The 19,106-nt window shown below is 51.3% G+C and overlaps 5 protein-coding genes across 5 annotated transcripts; 3 read left to right on the top strand and 2 right to left on the bottom strand.

Moving 5' to 3' along the window:
* Positions 1 to 34: 34 nt before the first annotated feature.
* Positions 35 to 1,845, top strand: MRS44_006641 (uncharacterized protein; the record flags this gene model as incomplete). Its single annotated transcript, XM_046273328.2, has 3 exons — positions 35 to 202; positions 250 to 1,061; positions 1,107 to 1,845. 3 exons carry the CDS (start codon positions 35 to 37, stop codon positions 1,843 to 1,845), a joined length of 1,719 nt encoding a protein of 572 aa, XP_046139748.2.
* A 978-nt stretch (positions 1,846 to 2,823) lies between these two features.
* Positions 2,824 to 4,425, bottom strand: MRS44_006640 (uncharacterized protein; the record flags this gene model as incomplete). The annotated part of the gene is made up of 1 exon (XM_065621841.1): positions 2,824 to 4,425. The coding sequence occupies one exon, from the start codon at positions 4,423 to 4,425 to the stop codon at positions 2,824 to 2,826; it is 1,602 nt and encodes a 533-aa protein (XP_065477913.1).
* A 356-nt stretch (positions 4,426 to 4,781) lies between these two features.
* MRS44_006639 (uncharacterized protein) lies at positions 4,782 to 5,849 on the top strand (the record flags this gene model as incomplete). The annotated part of the gene is made up of 1 exon (XM_065621840.1): positions 4,782 to 5,849. The coding sequence occupies one exon, from the start codon at positions 4,782 to 4,784 to the stop codon at positions 5,847 to 5,849; it is 1,068 nt and encodes a 355-aa protein (XP_065477912.1).
* A 5,058-nt stretch (positions 5,850 to 10,907) lies between these two features.
* Positions 10,908 to 12,705, bottom strand: MRS44_006638 (uncharacterized protein; the record flags this gene model as incomplete). The annotated part of the gene is made up of 3 exons (XM_065621839.1): positions 10,908 to 12,169; positions 12,268 to 12,532; positions 12,622 to 12,705. 3 exons carry the CDS (start codon positions 12,703 to 12,705, stop codon positions 10,908 to 10,910), a joined length of 1,611 nt encoding a protein of 536 aa, XP_065477911.1.
* A 2,748-nt stretch (positions 12,706 to 15,453) lies between these two features.
* On the top strand, positions 15,454 to 18,796 carry MRS44_006637 (uncharacterized protein; the record flags this gene model as incomplete). Its single annotated transcript, XM_065621838.1, has 6 exons — positions 15,454 to 15,788; positions 15,868 to 16,218; positions 16,275 to 17,514; positions 17,647 to 18,134; positions 18,181 to 18,305; positions 18,351 to 18,796. The coding sequence occupies 6 exons, from the start codon at positions 15,454 to 15,456 to the stop codon at positions 18,794 to 18,796; spliced, it is 2,985 nt and encodes a 994-aa protein (XP_065477910.1).
* Between the last annotated feature and the right edge of the window lie 310 nt (positions 18,797 to 19,106).

Below are 19,106 nucleotides of genomic sequence, written 5' to 3'. Positions count from 1 at the left end.
ACGGCCATTCTAACATAGCAGCCCGCCTGGAGATATGGTACCCAACAACAAGTCCAAAGAACCAGACACTCGGATCGCCATTGAGGAGATCCCAGAAGAGTTCGACCTTGAGAGGTTGGGACGACAGCGGCCTGAAGCATTCAAGTCAACATGGACTGAGGTGGCATTTGTCGCGTCCATGGTGACATCTCTTGCGGCCACGGTATGCTTCTCATCATCTATATGCAGAGCTTGGCTAACAATTTGAAGGAATTCTTTGTCGGCGGCTTTCAGATTCTTATTCCCGGAATCTCTGATGCCTTGAACATCCCTCAGGACTCTCAGACATGGCTCTCCAGCGTCATCACTCTGGTGGCCGGCTCGTTCCTGTTCCCCTGCGCTAGGTTGGTCGACATGTTTGGCGGCTATCTGCTCTTCCACGTGGGCATTCTATGGGTTGTCGCCTGGTCTGTCATCACAGGCTTTAGCAAGACCTTCTTCATGCTTGTCTTCTGCCGCGCGATGCAGGGTCTCGGAGCCGCAGCCTTTCTGCCCGCCGGCGTGTCCTTGATCGGACGCACCTATCGCCCAGGTCCCCGGAAGAATTTCGTGTTCAGCCTCTATGGTGCCATGGTCCCGGTCATGTTCTTCCTTGGGACCATGTGTGGAGGCATGGTTCAGCAGTACCTTACTTGGGGCTGGTACTTTTGGCTGATTACCATGATCTTGGCTCCCGCCGTTTGCATCTCACTTTGGGCATCGCCCCGTGACTATGCTGAGGCTAGGAAGGGAGGCAATACCATGGACTGGTGGGGTATCGGTACATTGGTCCCTGGTCTTCTTCTGGTCATCTACGCCATCACGGATAGTCGTCGCTATGGCTGGACCGCGCCTCACATCATCGCAACTCTCGTCGTCGGCTGCGTATTTCTTATTGCAGCCATCTTTGTGGAGGGCTGGGTGGCTTCTGCACCGCTGGTACCACCAGAGATCTTCCAGGTCAAGGGCATGAAGAAGATGCTGGGCATCTTGTCCTTGAAGTTTGGTGTTTACTCGGTGTTTCTCTTCTATGCCAACTTTTAGTAAGACTCCTTCACCATACGATGGTCTTTGACTAACAAAAACAGTATCAAGTCTGTTCTCGGAAAGGACCCCATGACTGCCTCGGTGTGGTTTGCCCCATGGGCTGCTGGTGGCATGATCTTGTCCATCTCCAGTGGTCTCCTCCTCCACATCCTCTCAGGCCAGATCATCCTCATCCTTTGTGGAGTGGCCAAGGTCATCGCCATATTGCTTTTCGCCCTCATGCCCAACAGCCCCAGCTACTGGGCTTGGGTATTCCCAGCCCTCATGGCTGAGGGAGCATGCATCTCAGTCCTTTCAGCAATCGGCAACGTTTTCATGACCTCGACTCTACCACGCCACCTCCTTGGCTTGGCCGGCGCCTTGATCTTTGTTGCTTCATACCTTGCCAGCGCATTCCTCCTCGCCATCATCGCCGTGGTGGTTGGTGTGTTTGAATCAAAGGGTTGGGATCTGAAGGCCCAACACAAGGGCGTCTTTTGGATTGCTTTCGGTCTTGCATGCCTGGCTCTCATCCTGGACTTTTTCATCAAGCTCCCAAAGGCCGGTTGCGAAGATGTCGAGAAGCCCAAATCCAAGAAGGATGATTTGGAGTCTGATCTCTCCGAGACTGAAAGCCCTTCTGTTTTCGCCACACCCACGGATCAGTTGAGCATCAACGAGGAGGCTGTCAACGAGCGAGACGAAGAGGAGCGAAAGGGTACTGAAACGCTTGAAAAGAAGGATGTAGAGGTGGAGGTAAAAGTTGTTCGCATTCATGATGTTCTCAAGGATTTTGTTTAGGAAAAGCGATGGTTTGTTGGGTCAAAAGTTTGGTTGCTTATGTAGGATCTGTTTCAGGGGCATTGCAAGGTTATGATTCATGAAAGCAGGGCAAAGACGGGATTTCAAAAGTTATAGATAGAATCATTTGGATCGATATTTGAAGGCGGATATAATAGTTGGAACTCATGGGTATTCCAATGTGGGAAAAGATAGAGCCTTGGAGTAGATAGCATTGGCAATTAATACAGTGGTTAATGACAACCATTCAGAACGTTTAAAACATATTGAGCTTTCACTCATAGATGATAAACCTAAGTTATGAGCATTACTTTCAAGCAAAGACGTTGCGTTGAGTGTCAATTTCATATCATGGCTCTGGTCTCCTCTGAAGGTGGTGTGAAAAGGGGCTTGCCCCTTACCCCACCAAGTGCGGGATTTATCAACACCAACATCGAACCGCCATTCAACAAGCGAGGAATCACCTCTAAAGCCCCGTTGGCTCAGTGGTAAAGCGTATCACTAGTAATGATAAGATCACTGGTTCGATTCCAGTACGGGGCAGGCGATCCTACAAAGCTTGTTTTTTTGCCCTTTGCCCGTCTTTTTGATGTTGGAATACTCCCGTTGTCGAGAAAGCCCGTGATGGTATCATAGACAGCTCGTCTTTTTGGGAAAGTTACATGTGGCTCGGGAGTAGCCTTACTCAAAGTATACCAAGACTTGAAGTGATAACAGTTCTGTAAAGGCGGTGTTAGTTTGATGACTGGGGGCTCCTAGGTAGACTGCGCTTTGTGTCCAAGTATGATAAACTGCAACTCATCAATTCACTAAACTGATAAACATGACAAACTGTAAAGCAAGGAAATAAACGAATAAGTCCCCAAAACCCAGGTTTACGATGATAAACTTCTGACATCGTGAATCAGCCCACCTCTCCAAAGAGCAAAGCTCTTGAAAGTCCACCTCTTCCGCACTTCTGCACTTGATACCGCCTCCCTACTTTTTGCCTCGACCATGCTTGCCACTCTTCTTCTGTCTCTTTGCACTTCTCGGCGTGTCATGCTGATCACCTCGCCTTGGTCGGTGCCGCTTTGCACCCTTCGTCTGCGCAGAGTTCGACACATCCCCTTGCTGGTCTGCCACAGCGTCGGAAGCTCGTGGTCTGGGACGGCGTGGATTGGAGGCAGCCCCTGCAGTTTCCCCTTTGGCTAACTGCTCACCCTTTGTGGTGACGCCTTTCGGGACAAGGGATTCTTTGTCTTTACCAGCAGGATCCGATGCTTCCTGGGAAGAGGGAACAGAGTGTTGAGGGGCATGCCTCGGTCGTTTTGGAGGCTGCTCGTCAAGGCTATCGCTTTGCCCCCTGGCAAGTTTCGATTTCCCGCCGCTCTTAGATGCCTCGCCATGGCTTCCAGGAGGTTGGACTTGCACCTGGGGGCCAAGAGTTGCGGCAAAGGAGAATTCGCTGCCCCGAGTACCCCCCTGCGGCGAATTGGCGGTTCCCTTTTGGTCCCTAGAAGCCTGTTCCAGGTTGCTTGTGCCGTCGGTGCAGCCTTGTGTGACTTCAGGATATAGCAGTCGCCCAGAAAAGGGATCACGTCGTTGTGAGATTGGAATTCCCAACCAGGCATCAACGAGCTCGCTCGGCCGTTTACTCGGGCCATAAAAGACAGTGCTCGGCTGTTCACCCGAGTCATCAACAGTGCCAACATATTCCACTTTATCCTGTTCTTGGAGGGGATCTTCATGAGCCCAAGTACTCCCCGGTAGCTCGTTCCACTCGGGTTTCCAGATGCGATCCCTGATCCAGTTGTTCTTGACAGTTTCGTAGGCCATGGAATCGAGATCGACGTTATAAGGGCGGAACTGAATCTTAAAGTCCATCTCATCTTTTATCCACTCACGCTCCTTGACAATCTGATACAAGAACTGGCGGTAGGGACGAGATCCTTCAGAATTGCGAGTCCTGGGATACGGAATCGGGTAATCGGGGCCATCCAGTGACCCTTGAACATACCATTTGGGCAGTCGCTGATGAAACTCTTCTGGAGACATTCCCAGTTCACCAACAACGTAAATAGTTCGATACGGATCCGGCCCGAACTCTTGATCTGCCGGCGGGCCTCCGTCCTCATGGCCCCATTGATAGCCTGGCTGCGATTTAGTTGGTTCCGGTGTGAGGGAGCGAGGGGATTGATCGGACAATCCGACATCTCTTTCCTTAGCCCAGGCTTCATCCCATACTTTCCTCCAGATGCCCTGTTCTATCCAACTGTTTCGAACGTTGTTATAGGCGTTGCTCCGAATATCGAAAGAGTCATCCCATGGCTGTGTCTGTCTTCTACCTGCTTTCATACCACGTCTCTGGCGTTCGAGCTTGTCTTGCTCCCGTCTAGCTTGAGAGTGGAACTGGTGGGACGCCGTTGATCCGTAAGTTCGCCCCCAGTGTCGCCCCCACGCGAATTCATTGTCGACCTGGGGGCTGGAGACTGGGGACCGCGTGGTTTCAGCTGGCCCTGGCTGTTGGGGGTCGATTGGTTGCTGTTGAAGGGCTTCAAGGCCCGGGAACGACTGAGTGTTGCTGAGGGACGACGACATGGTCACAATGTTGATGAGACATGTCAGATTGGGCAAACGAAGTTGGTCAGAAGCCAGGCAATGTATAGCAGAGGAGAAACAAAGAATATTTTGCCAAGACGCCGCTTACCTGCGTAATTGAGAACGGTGAGAGAATGAAGGGGGGCTTAGAGGGGGGGCTCAAACGCGCCACCGGAAAGAACAAAGAAATCTTGCAAAGGCGCAATGCGGTGAGAGGCCTCTGGCCCCAACAAGCACTCAAGGAGAAAAGCTGGGTGCTCATGGTGGTCTTTCAAAAGTTAAATGTCCTGCCACCATTACCTTTTTCGTCAAACTTGTTTGTTCTTGCACTCTCATGGGAGACATCGTCCTTCACCATGCCTCCCGGTGACCCCCATCCCCGAGCTTTGTTTTCGCTCGTGCCCCTGAATGCCAGGGCCGAAGGAATTCTCACGTACCGGGACAATGACCGTTTTGTCTCGTCTTTCCCTCTTGACAAGAACAACCCGACTGTCAAAGTTCAGGGGCTAGATATCGGGATCAATATCACATCAACCTCACGCTACACTCTTGCCATTCTCGGTCGCCAAGGTCATATCAGATTCGATGATCCTGGTATCTCGCCTTTACATTGCTCTTTCGAGCTTCACAAAGACAACAGGGAGGAGGTAATGCTCCAAGACCGATCACTGGACAACTCGACCCAGGTTTTAGGGTCGACAGCGATGCCCTTCAATCCAGGACAACCTCACCGCAGAGTCCTTATCGACCGGGAAATCAACCTACGGTTTGGCATTGGTGGAGCGGCTCACGATCTGTATCAATTCCAAATTCGTTGGCATGATCAGCGTAACGACAACGGAGTAGGCAATCCCTCCCATGCTCTCACCATCGCACACGAACCGCCGACTTCCGTGTCATGTCTCCCGTTTGCCCGGATTAGATACTCGAACCGAGAGCCTCTCGGAAGTGGAGCATTTGGCGAGGTTTGGAAGGTCGCCAACGTCAATACTGGCGAGCATCTGGCTCTCAAACGGATGAGGAGGTCTCATAATCATTTTGACGAATACTCCTCACTGAAGCGAGAGGTCGACATGCTGTCTAGGGTTTCCCATGTAAGAAATCTCAAGAGATATCAGTATTATGAAGCGTCAGCCGAACCGTACATGGCGCCCGAAATATATTCGGGCTCGGGGCAACCCCAGACGGTCAAGATGGACATCTGGTCCCTCTTTGTTACTGCAGCGTATGCTATGAATGCGGCCGGCTATCCGAGAAAGCCAAGGCGCAGTCTTGAGCAAGTACTCAAAGCAGTCGGGGAGGCGGCCATGTGGCCGAGGCTTCAAATGTTCCAAGAGATGGCAAGTGAGAACCCCGACGATCGAGCGACAGCAGGAGACATGCTGGACAAGGTTTTCCATGGACGGGGTCGTACAACTTCCTGAAACCGAACCCGCTGATAGGCAGGCTCGGGGTTGTATACCAGCGAGATTGAACAGGATGTAGCTTCCTTGGACGGATGGCAATCTAGAGAGACTAGGCGGCGGCGCCTTTCTAGAGAGCAGCGGTCTACCGGAGTTGTCTTATTGCAGCGCTTGCTTCTCAACGGGCGTACAGGCGCAGCCACCCCTGGATCGGCGTCGCTGTTTACTCAAAGACCGTGCTTGACTGAGATTTTCTTCATGGAGTTGTTTCTGGGGAGGAGTTTATGGGCAGATTGTACTGAGCGTGGCGTTGTAGAAGAGAAGAGTTTAGAAAATGGCTTGACAAACTGTCGTTGGTGATGCTTGTTAACGTGTTGGTGAATGTTTCTAAACCACATATCAACATAACAAAGAATAGCATCAGACAAAATAAAAACATTACTGGATGGAGAAGAGCTAAGCAACCTTGGTGGGCATAAATATTGCGTGTCTTCCCCTTCCAATCCGCCTTCCCTCCCTGGCACGATCTCCATGATTTGCAACCAAATATATTATACCATTCCCCCTTTTCATTCCACGTCTAAAGTATCACGGCTGCATTCTTCACCATGATTACATCGCATGGTAATCCGGAGCTCAAGTATATACACGGTGGGACGGTGGGAACTTGGAACACACGCGCCTTTGCGTCAATGCAACCAGGTTCACTGAGTCCTTGCAACATGTCTCAACCTTGTTCATCCTCCGGGCCCCTTTGATGCATGGAGAGAATTCCATTTGTTTGGTGACGACGATTATCATCCTTGAATATAAACTTGCGCGAAACCCCCCTTTCGGTTACACACAAGCATTCATATCTCTTCCTACTGGTGAGTTCCGAGAACTCATCATAGATGACACAAATCTGTCTTCGTTTTTCTAAACTCCTATATGGCTTAAACAATATAATTATTTTATCTTTCCTCTTACTTTATAATATCGCGGTATAACTTTTCCTTTATATCTTCCTTAGTTACCGACGCACTTCGCACCTTGATCTCGAAGAGTTATGGTTATGATATATCGATTTACTTCATCGCCGAGAACGTCTACTGATCCCTTTACTTTTCGAAGCTCGTTATTCGTATCCGGATCTCTATTACCGGAACCTGAGCTCGCCCTTCTCTCCTGCGCTTCATATGACGACCACTCTATTATAGTAGACACTCTTCTGCAGCCCTATGCGGGATAACTCGACTTGTTGTCGGCTCCCTAAGGACATCAATGTGACTTGGCTCGCTTGTCAAAAGCCCTGCATAAACGCATTACCCTATGTATATTTTCAATTTTTACCTTTCGTATCACAAGCCCAATCTCGATGTCTTTAATGGTCACAAGGAACTTCATCCTTCCAACGACCAAGCCGCGGGCCTGAGCCGGCCTGCTTTGCGCAACGGCCATCAGCAGTCAAGGCTCGTCTCAGAATGAGCCACTGCTCAAGTCACCACTGTCTCCTTGGCGTTCTGGAAACTGCTCAAATTGGGCTTGCCGAGCGTGGAATGCAATTCTTCGCTATCTCCGTATATACTTCTCCCACTCTAGACACGGGCTCTTTTCTCCTTCTACGCCTATTAGAGGGAGCTCTTTCTTGGCAATGGATATCCTTAGGCTTGCTCTTTGCAACAGTTTTCTTGAGCCTGTCGTGTCCCTGGCATCTTATGTCCTTAATTGCACAATTTGCTACGAAGACACGAGCTCATCTTCACCATCAGCGGCCCACGACAGGCTCTTGCGTCTTCTGCGCATCCCCAAGAACATTTATATACCACCTCCAACTTCAGACCGCATGGCAAGAAGCGGTGGAAGTTGCCCGAGAGTCATTGGTTCTCATCAATGAATATATATATACCAATGACCCAGGATGAGGAAGCCTCCTGGTATCTCGGCCTGGCATTCATGGCAGGACCGTTCTAGAAACCACCTAGCCAAACACTTCGATACTATAAGGATTGCAAGCTCTCCACGACACGCCTCAACAAACTTCCAAGAGCTAAAAATCGAGGACCGACTCAAGCCAGTTGAATATTCCATTATATATACACCTACTGCCAAGATTGAATCGGACGCTTTGAAGGAACAAGCCAAGTTGCCTCGATCTACTCGATGTCGATCCTTATCGTCATTCAGACAGCAACAGGACTTTCTCCTCGGAGCCTCGCGCATCCAACCCCTGAGATTGACCGAAGGTAGCCCGTGAGAAGAAGAAATTTCTTCGGTTCCTCGACGGATCCAGTAGTTTACTATGTGGGCTAAGTGATAAGGTTTCATCACTCCCTGAATGTGAGGCGATCGTGAAAGTCTTCACTTCAGTATCCTCGACTTCGCACACTCTTGATGTGCTACCTCTAGATATACCCAACACGCAAATCAGCACTCGGTTGTGATTTCTGGGTAAGCTGGCCTTTCCTGAGTTACCTCTTTCAGAAGGGAGAAGGAGTTCCATGATGGCTCCTCCTCCGAATAAACATCTGAACCTATACTATCACATGCAGAGCCTGTTTCAAAAACTATCACAACGCTCAGCTTTACCAATAAAAGAGAAGCATTGATCCAAGTTGAGAGCCTTCTGGCTCCTGTTGTGGTGGTGTATCGCCTATGCCTACTTCTCCACGTACGATCCTTTTTGCATCGGTTCTACTCTGCCACTTACCTATCATTATATATAGCACTCGAGATCGCGCATCTCGGGCTGGACAAGTTGGCATCGGAGCTGATTGGTCTCCTAGTCAAGAACGCATTCGAAGCCAATAAAGAGCAAATGAAAAGAGGGTATGGCGTCGGAAACAGAGCTCCTCGTTCCTCCCTCTCAGTGGTTTGCTGTCTTTTCCAAGGGGGGAAGAGCACATTGTGACTGTTCTCACAGCCCATTTGTTGCTAACACGGAGATATATACTCAGAACTGACATGCGTGGAGCGTGTTGCTGATCAAAAAGAGCAGCGGGAAAGGGTTTGTGGTGGTCATCTATGATCCCCAACCAGAAGTTAGCCACACCGCACGTGCATGAACCCACCATATATAAAGGGGCTACAAAAGGACGTCATCCAAGATTTGATGATCTGTGCGAGTTAGGTTGGGGGCAGTGGTCCTCATTGCCTAGGAACCGGCTCCCACCACGATATGAGCAACATCGCCCTTCTATCATTGTCGTTCTACCGCAGAGATGGCTTCATCAGTCGGCAGGAGCAGAGCTTGCATACACAACTTTGCGTCGCACTTATAACCACAAATCTGCAATTTCAGTCGGTGGCGTTGGGGCTGCGATATTGATCATGAAGGCTGTAAAACACAGATGAGGGCTCCGGGATCAATGTTGATATGGGACCAGGCGCAGCTGTTGGCAAGACATCCAAGACTTCTTGTTCTCCCTTACTGTCGATGCTCCCAATATGCACCGCCTGGGGAGTTGAACTCACGAGCTTCGATCATATGCCCAGTATATAAACCACTTCTAAGAAGGCACTTCGACTAATCCTGCCAATCACGGCATCGTCGGCGGCAAAAAGCATTGCGGTCAGCACTCTCTTCTAAGCTGATTAAGAGCACCAAATGCTATATATAGTGGGCAATTATTATAGACTACCCCAGAACTATTTTTCATATGGATCTGAGAGAGGAGCTGGGGCCCGAGCCAGCCTCTGTGACACACATTCGCCTACGGTGCGCAATAGATGATAACTGTTGACCAGAGCCGAGGTATTGTCGAAAACAGCAAGAACCAGGGCAGACTGGGTAATCTTAGTCACATCGGTTTAAGCTGGGAGCTTGGGGCGACAGGATCGACCCTAAAAGGCAATTTGTGGTCAGATGATCCAGGGAAAGTCAGTATCTCGTTGATGGCCAATATGATCGCTAAGGCCTTTGGGGTTGAGTACATGGCCGAATACAGCGATGTTATTGTCACGGAAACAATGAGCACCCATCTCTTGGCCCTCGCCAGATAACCTTTTATATCAAATATGGAAGTCACCGATATAAAAAGGGAATCAATGTCAATGGTGTCAGAGGAGCAGATGAAAAGAAGCAACGCAAGTACAACGTATGGATAGGGGCTGAAAGGAATTATTTTTACCTATGATAGCACTCGTTAGCAACATAACTAGACCCTCACCACGGAATTCAAGACCAGTATAAGTCCATTTGTCTCCGTTCCGGTGTTCCCGATCATAAGAACACTGACAAGGAGCACCCAACCACCCTGCGGCCCAACGTCATCCCGCACCAACCTTAAGCCAGATAAGGTCGCACGTGCCGGGCCGTTCCAATGCAACACAAAAAAAGGCAACCAAGCCTCAACACCACCACAAAGCATCACCAACTATTGACATAGAAGCGCAAAAAGAGCGCGATCAGATTCATCTGATCGCTTGGTGATTGTGATGCCCCGTACTGGAATCGAACCAGTGATCTTATCATGTCGTTGAATTACTAGTGATACGCTTTACCACTGAGCCAACGGGGCTTGGGGATCGGCTGATTAAAAAATGGTTAAGAGGCCGCGGAGTGCGCCATGGTGGATACTTGCTCTCAGACATGGCGCCACATACCCTAGCGTGCTGTACCATCTTGAGCCATGAAGGAACCATGGAGAGAAGTGTGGCTGGGCCATCAGGTTAAGGGGAAGAATTAAATAATCCCAAGAAGACTACAGTTGCCCGAGTCGATCTTTCAATTATAGCATAGGCTTTCATTATGACTACCTGTCTAGATACTCCTAAGCATAAGATGCTTCCTCTTGCTCTATGGGCTTCTTGTACAGTCACAAGCCCCACAAGTAGAGACTAACTCTGTGTGAATAGTTCTTGCATGTACACCTAACCCATCTTCTGCATGGGGTGCCCTGTATGTCTAGCAAATCGAGGGGCGCAGGAAACAACGGTGCTCAGGATGCACACCAAAACAAAAAAAACACGCCAAGTCATGGGACAAATAAGGTTCAAGGGCTCTTAGCCAACAAAACGGGATATCCTTCAACTAAATCATTCTAACGATAGACATCGCTCATATAACCTCTTCCAATCATCACGCTCATGCACCATAACTCAGAAATGTTTCATATCATCAGCCACCTTAGGCACTGGGCCCGTAACATGCTCTTCGTCGTAATTCTGGCTTCCAGTGTCATAGCCAACTCGCAGGTCGTCAATCTCGTCGCCAACCTCCATCCAGCGGCTGCTCGTCGCGGGGATCGGGAAAATCTTGCACAAGCTCCAGTACACGCTGAGCGAGACCAGGAAGCCGCAGAAGTAGTTGACGTTGTAGATATAGGTAGCTCCCTTGGGCACGGTCTGGCCGACGGCACCGGCGAAACCGACAACGTTGATCAGAATGCCCGCAATGTAGGCGGCATATCCGCGCCAATGGATGCCGAAGGTGTAGTAGTAAGGTCCCTCCTTGCGACCATCATAGAGTTCCTTGAGCTCGAGATACCCCTTTCGCACGAGGTAATAGTCGGATACCATGACTCCAGCGATGGAGCTAAGGAACACACTGTAGGCGGAAAGATAAGTGGTAAACTGGTTGCTGTCCTTGAGCAGTTGCCAAGGGCAGATGGCGAAACCAATGACTGCACAGATGTATCCTCCGCGGCGGATATCGATCCATCGAGGAAGCAGAGCCGTCATGTCAGTACCAGCAGAGACGGAGTTGGCGGCGATGTTGGTACCAAGCTGCGCAAGGGTGAAGGCCATGGCAATGACAAAGACTCCAAAACGCTCAGCGGAGCTACCGTCGTCGATGAACTTGTCAAGCAAGTTAAGGGGATTCCAGATAGGCTCACTGTACATGACGGAAGATGCCGATGAGACGATGATGCCGATGAAGGAAGTGAGGGCGAAGCCGATCGGGATGGTGATGAGCTGGGACCAGAGCGCATCTCTGGGCTTGCGGGCAAAACGAGAAAAGTCGCTACCGTTGACGATGAGGGTCGCAAAGTTGGCAATAGAGGACATGATGCCTTTAACAATCTGCCATGCCAACTCGCTACCATGGACCTTGTTGGATGTCTTCACAATAGGACCAATGCCGCCAGCCTTAGAAATAGTCCAAGCAAGGAAAGCAATTCCAGCAACAGGGACCACATATGCCTTGACAGTGAAAAGATGTCGGATCTTGTGGACGGGGAACCAGATTGCGGGGAGCGAGCCGACCCAGAAGAGGAAGAAGGAGACGAAATTGGCTGTGGTCGTTCCCGAGTCTTTGCTGAAGGTGTTGGGAATGTCCGCGTAAGACTTCCAGATGGAACGGATCATGAGATAGACACAGTTGCCTCCAATGTAACTCTGGACTCCGTACCAAACGCAGGCTATCCATGGTATTAGTGACGAGCGGCGAAACAGAAACAAGATTGAGCATACCCATAGCGGCACGGTTCAGGACAGGCCACAAAACTTCCCCAGATACCAAAGGCAGCTCTGTTAGCAACTGGGAAACCAATGTGGTACATGGCACCGACACGAGCATTCATGGCGACGAAAATACCAGTGATGCTATAGCCGATCCAGACACACAGCCATGCCTGCCACCACGAGAGGCCAGCAACAATCATGGACGAAGAGATCATCCAAGTGTTGATGTTGAAGGAATCGGCGATCCAGAAGCCGACAAAGTTCCAGGCGCCCCATTGACGGCGTTCCTTCTCGACCGGTTTCAGATCGTGGTTGGTGAGCTGCATAAGAGTTCAGTACAGCTCGGTCTCGTCAATTGAACCTGTTTACGCCCCATTTAGGAACGCAAAGGTTTGAAATATCTTCATACCATAAGCTGGGTGCTCGTCAAGCCGGGTTCCGACTCGACGGCGAGCCTATCAGCCCAGTACTTAGCTCGAGAGCCAGTCGCCATGACGACAAAACGAGTTGGAGGGATAAAACAGAGAATATGAGGCTGGAAGCAATCTAGAGGAGGGTGCAGACAAAACTGCAGCGAAAAGAGTTCTAGAAAAAGCTTAAAACCACAAGAAGAAGGGTCTGCCTTGGAGGAGGGGTGATGACGTGCAGGTGACACGAGAGATGGGTAGATTGGGATGAGATCCAGTGTCACCAAGAAGAGAAGGGTGTAAGGGATTGCTTGTCAAAGAAGTGACCGGTTGGAGGTTCTCCACTGTCTCAGTGTCTTGGTCGTCTGAATGTGGAGGGCGCTGGCCGGTATTTATGGCTTGATGGTCGAGTGCCGCGGAGCAAGGGGAGACAAGACGGGACCCCATCTGATGGAGAAGGTTATCAGCCGCCGCTATCAGTCTGGCCATCCATCCCCAGACCAGACCTGGCCGTTGCAGATAGCTACCCGATGAACCGCGCTGGGACCATCGCCGCCGGCCACTCGGTGTGGATTGTCGAACGAAGGATGGGCGATCCCTCCGCATGGGAGGTGCACCTATAGCGTTTTGGGTAAGTGGTCGTCAGCTCTTGAAGAGCAGTGTAGTTTTTGTGCCATGATGGCCATGAAGAAGCAGACAAACACCCATTGAAGACCCAGCAGAGCAGTCACTGAACAGCAATCCGAACTCGAGCAGATTGCCACCGACACTCCAGGTCACTCCAAGAGACATGGTTCGGGACCGTGTAGTAGGTTGAAGAGATTGTAGCCACAACGCGATGTGACCAGGGTCCCAAGTGTCGGGGTGGAGGAACCCCCACCAGGACATGTCCAGTGAGAACAGAGAATCGTCATTGAGGCAAGGTTCAGCTCGCGTTGACGGTGTGATATCATGTCTCTCGATGTCTCTTCGCTCAAACAGCAAAAGCGCCGAGAACGGGATGAAGTGCTGTCAACCAAGCCAAGTGGAGGGCTGATAAATTGGCGAAAGAGCGTGGAAGCGGGTGTTTAGTGGCCGCCTGGATGACCTGCACATGCCCCAGGCCGCTATCAGAGCCGGACAGGCAAGAGCCATGCCGTGAGGGGCGGCTTCCCCGGTATGGCGTAAATAGACGCCTCTTATTGGACAGATTTGCTTCTTATCGGCGCAACGACACGGCTAAGATGCTGCAGCGTCGCACCTAAATAATCTTAGCCTCCCTGCGAAGAAAGGTATTACTCGATCTCATCGAGTCAACTCATCCATCTTATCCAAACTCTTGGAACTTGGAGGTGATGCCAGCATTTATCTGCATATCTCTTGGAAGTCACCGTATTCCCTCAGATTTGTAAAATCTAGGCAATTTCACTCAAGATCTCATTCCGGATTCTTTCCGAACATGGCCTCATGCCATCCATCTCTCCGGACCTGGACTTTGATAGCGCCTTGACATTTTCGCATTGGAAGCTCTTGGGTGACTTCTGCATGGCTTGAGATACAACAGCCTCCTCAACAAGCCTCCTTAGGCTAATCAAGCCTCCATCGGATACCGAGATCGTTTCGCCGCAGGGTAGTATACATTAAACATATTTTTCTCAACCGAACCACGTGCCAGCTCGTGAAAGCAGAATTTTACTTCAAAATTTGATGCGAGCCCCATCGATACGTTACTTATCGTACCAGGCAAAGCAAGCATGGCATCAGTGGTGCGTCTTGTCTTGCCGGCTTCCTGGCCACCTCGCTCAATTGGGGACCGTCGACCAACCTCATACGACATGGCGCCCTCGCAATTGGAAGACTGGCATCCCTGGCGGAGAGGAGAAGACCCTTGTAAAAGATCTGAGGGGGACCAGTCTCGAATCCTTGGAAGCGATGAATGAGGGGACTTGAGAGATGTAATGGCAGAATCAACCGACATCGCTCAGAGAAAAACACTTGATGCTTCATCAACAGACGGTTAGGTCATCCATGTATTCAAGTGCTGCTATGCACACTAATACCTATGGAGCAGATTGCTCACTTGTCAATGCATGCCCAATCCTGGTCGACCCCAAATGAATGCGATGCGCGACCTTGCACCCTGAACCAACAGTGTGTCAGTCCCTGATCGTCGACCTTGAAGCGTTGTCTCTCGGACGGAAAAACCACACCCCGAAGCCGGCTCGGCAAGTCGACCTTGACTTGGAATCTGCGTGCGCTTCGGCTGCCAACTGCCGATGCGACGCCCCCGTTGCATGCCACTGCTTGGACTGTTCAGAGTCCGGTGTCGCAAAGAGATGGTTGTGAATCACAGGTTTGTCGAGTTATTATGATGTGATTCTTCAAATGATGCATCCGAACTGCGCAGCATCCAATGTCTTGCTCTTGTCTACAGTCCTGATTCGGTGCCAAGACCGTGCGTGACACGGACACTCACCTTACCCATGCCACCAAACGAAACCATTGCCATGGTTCATTTAGAATGTGCTCTTCCAATCGACTAGTGTCGTCGTTTGAGGCCCGACTAGTGAGAGGCCAAGGAGGTGGTTCACCATGGAAACAGAAAAGGGCCCTGGGAAAAAGAAAAAAACACGTGAAGGCGCAGCTGCCCCGCGATTCAAACGGGAGCAACTGCTGGGCAGCAACTGAGCAACCAAAGCGCGCCTGCCCATTCACAAAAAGCCCACTTTTTGTTTCTCCCCCCCACCATCACCATCAATCTATCCCGCCTCTCTCCCCGCCTACCTTCAACCTCCTCCATACCCTCGATATCTTGTCTCCTTCTGTTGCCGCTGTGTTGAGCATCTGCCGCAATCATGGAGGACCAGCTGGTTCAGCTCCTTGCCAACACCCAGCTGTCTGAGCAGGGTCCCAGACAGCAGGCCGAGATCGAGCTCAAGCGCGCCCGCTCCAATCCCGCCTTTCCCCTGTCCCTCGCCAACATTGCCTCCCACACCTCGATCGATACAAGCATTCGCCAATCTGCCCTTAGTAATTTGCGGATTTTCATCGAGAAGAACTGGAGCGACGACGAGGCCGATGACGAGCCTGCACTCCCTATCGCTGATGACGTCCGGGGTCAGTTGAAGCAGGTCCTGCTTGACCTTTGCTTGAGTCCTGAGGGTGACCGCAAAGTTAAGCTCGCTGCGAGGTTTGTGCCTTTGCTTGGCTCTCTCTACCTACGCTCTCTCGGAGTACTGACTAGATTCGCTCTTGCAGTTACGCTGCAGGCAAGATTGCTGTGCACGACTTCCCGAACAGTGGCCCAACCTCCTTCCCACTATCCTCGCTGTCATCCCTACGGGTACCGATGCCCAGCTCCACGGTGCATTGAGAGTCCTCAGTGATCTCATCGACGAGAGTCTCAGCGAAGACCAGTTTTTCTCAATGGCTCGTGACATCACCAAGGTCCTGACTCAGGTCGCTCTCGACGAAAACCGAAAGCCCATGCTTCGAGCCCTTGCTATTTCCACTTTCCGAGGATGTTTCGACCTTATGAACATGATCAAGGAGGACCACGCCAAGGAGGTCAAGGCATTTGCTGACGAGCTTCTGACCGAGTGGAACCCCTTTTCATTACCGTTCTGGCAAGCCGCCTGCCTGAGGCCGACTTAACCCAGGGCTCTCAACCTGATAGCTGGAACAGCATCATTGCGCTCAAGCTTCAAGTTGTCAAGACCCTGCTGAGAATCCGACGCGTTTTCCCCAACCTCCTCCTTCCCCAGTGCACCACCTTCTTCCGCGCTGTTTGGGAGGAGCTTACTTTGATGCAAGTACCCCACGAGCAGCTTTATATCAACCAGGATGCACAGGGACGGCTGGAGGACTCGGATAGTCTCCCCTATACTCTGGACTTCCTCGTCCTGGAAGAGCTGGATTTCTTGAACCAGTGCTTCAGGGCTCCTCCCGTCCAGGCTGAGCTTGACGGCCAGCTCCAAGGCCATGCTTCGGCCCACGAGGTGCCCTGGATGATGGAGATCATGAAGATGCTCGTTGGTTACTCGCGTGTCACTCGGGAAGAGGAGGATCTGTGGGATATTGACTGCTCCCTGTATCTTGCCGAGGAGACATCTGTCACTGCCAACTACACTGCACGAACTGCTGCTGGTGATCTCCTTATCAAGATGGGAGAGTGGTTTGACCAGAAGACGATTGATGGTCTATTCGGCTACACCAAGACCCTATTTACCGGCGAAGGCTCATGGCGCAGTCAGGAGGCAGCCCTCTATCTGTTTGTCATGCTGGCCAGTGACTTCCACGACATGCAGAAGCCTATTTCTAACCAGGTGGCTCATGCGTACTTGGAGCTGGTAAACTATGCCATCAACAGACCCCAGGAGCCTCTCCTCGGTGCCAGAGGATATTTGGTCGCCGGCGTCCTCTGCAAGTTTTTCGAGACCCCCGTGGAGCTCTTGGACCGCATCATCACTTGCATCACCCGCGAGGAGTCCGAGGTCGTTCAGGTCGCCTGTGTCAAGGCCGCTGAAGGTTTGACTAGAGCCGGACGCGTCACTCCCGACAGACAGATTCCTATCATCAATTCTATCCAGACCTACATGAACAACAAGGATCCTAGCGACATGGAGGATGCGGATGAGCTTTTGTACACACTCGCCGAGGCTCTCCGCGCCGCCATCAAGATTGACACGCGCATCGCTCTCTCCAACGATGTGCAGTCTGTTGACCTCCTTTTCAGACTCGCCCAGTTGGGAGCTAGCAACTTCCAGGTTACCATGATTGTCTCCGAGGCGTTTGAGGAGATCGTTGGCACCCTTTCCAACCCCGAGTCCTACGCAGCTCTGTGCAGCAAGATCCTGCCTACCCTTACCGGGGCCTTTGATGTTGCTAACCTTACTGAGGACAACCCTCTGGTCACGGTAAAACATACCCCCCGCACCGTGATATATTGAAACTAATCACCTGTAGGTCGCTGTCGAGTTGCTGGCTGTCTTGGCCGAGCATGGATCTGAGCCCCTCCCCCTGGCTTCGTCGCTGCTACGTTCCCCAAGCTGAACCGCCTTCTGATGGAGTCCACGGAAGGCGAGGTTCTTCGACCTGGTTGTGAGACTGTCAAGTGGGCCCTGCAGCACGATCATCAGCAGGTTTTCAACTGGCAGGATGGCAATGGCCGTTCTGGCCTCGAAGTCTGCCTGCATATCATTGACCGACTGCTTGGTTCTTCGATCGAGGATAACTCTGCTTCCGAAGTTGGTGGCTTGGCTGCCGAGTTGGTCGAGAAGGCTGGCCAAGAGCGCCTGGGACCATTCCTGCCTCAGCTCCTCCAGGCTGTTGCCAACCGACTTGCTACAGCCGAAGCTGCGGCATTTATCCAATCTCTTATCCTCGTCTTTGCCCGCCTTACCCTCTCCGGCGCCAGCGACGTTGTTGACTTCCTGAGCCAGATCCAAATCAATGGTGAGAGCGGTCTGCAGGTTGTTCTCGCCAAGTGGCTCGAGAACTCTGTCAACTTCGCTGGTTACGACGAGATCCGACAGAAGTATGTTTCGTTCGACCGAATCGCTGGCTGTTGCTGACCGCTTTAGTGTGATTGCCCTGTCAAAGCTCTACTCCCTCAACGATGCCCGCCTGGCACAGACCAATGTGAAGGGCGACTTGATTGTCAATGCCAACGACGGTCGTATCAAGACGCGCTCGCGCGCTAAGCAGAGTATGTACTCATCGATTCGAGACTTTTCCACTGCCTCCATTCTAGATACTCTCTACCTCCAATACATGGAAGCTCAAGACGCTAATCAACCGCCACCGTCAGCAGACCCTGATCAGTACACGATTGTTCCCGCTTCGCTCAAGATTATCAAGGTTCTCATTGAGGAGCTAATTTCTGCATCTGGCCAGCGGGCTGCTTCAAATGCGGCCGCGGCGGCCATGGCTGCTGCTAGATATGATGATGAACTGAGCGACGACGAGGGCTGGGAGGATGATGATGGTACACTCGACCTGAGTCTCGGCACCACCAAGGCCGAACTCATGTCGTTCAGCGAGGTTGGCCAGCGACAGCGAGACGACGAGACCCAGGCTTACCTGGCCGAATTCTTCCTCCGCTGTGGCCGGGAGAACACTGCCAACTTCCAGGATTGGTACAACATGCTCACAGAGGACGAGAAGACAAAGCTGAACGAGGTGGCGGCAGGGCATTAGGGGGCAACTGCACATGAGGCGCCAAGAAAGCTGCCGATGCCATCGGCATGGAAGTCTCGGGAGATCTCTCGAATGCGGGCGCTGCTGAAGAATCTGGACCCCTGAGGTGTCTGGCTGATAACCAACTAAAATGGACATGAAAAGAGTTATGGTATGAGAACAATACGTCATCTTCGTTCCAGCAACGAATAGTAGATAGATGCGTGCAGTCAGGGCTGATGCATAATCATGTGTTTGGTCTGGTTTATGAATGGACGCAAATTGTAGATAGACTTAGAAGAACCTGTGGGCGGCCCATTGATCGTGCTAG

This window comes from Fusarium solani, assembly GCF_023522795.1.
Source record: "Fusarium solani strain SB1 chromosome Unknown bctg00000003_1, whole genome shotgun sequence".
Classification (NCBI taxonomy): Eukaryota; Fungi; Ascomycota; class Sordariomycetes; order Hypocreales; family Nectriaceae; genus Fusarium; species Fusarium solani.
The sequence above is the reverse complement of the archived record's forward strand: the minus strand, read 5'-3'. Positions and strand labels throughout refer to the sequence as shown.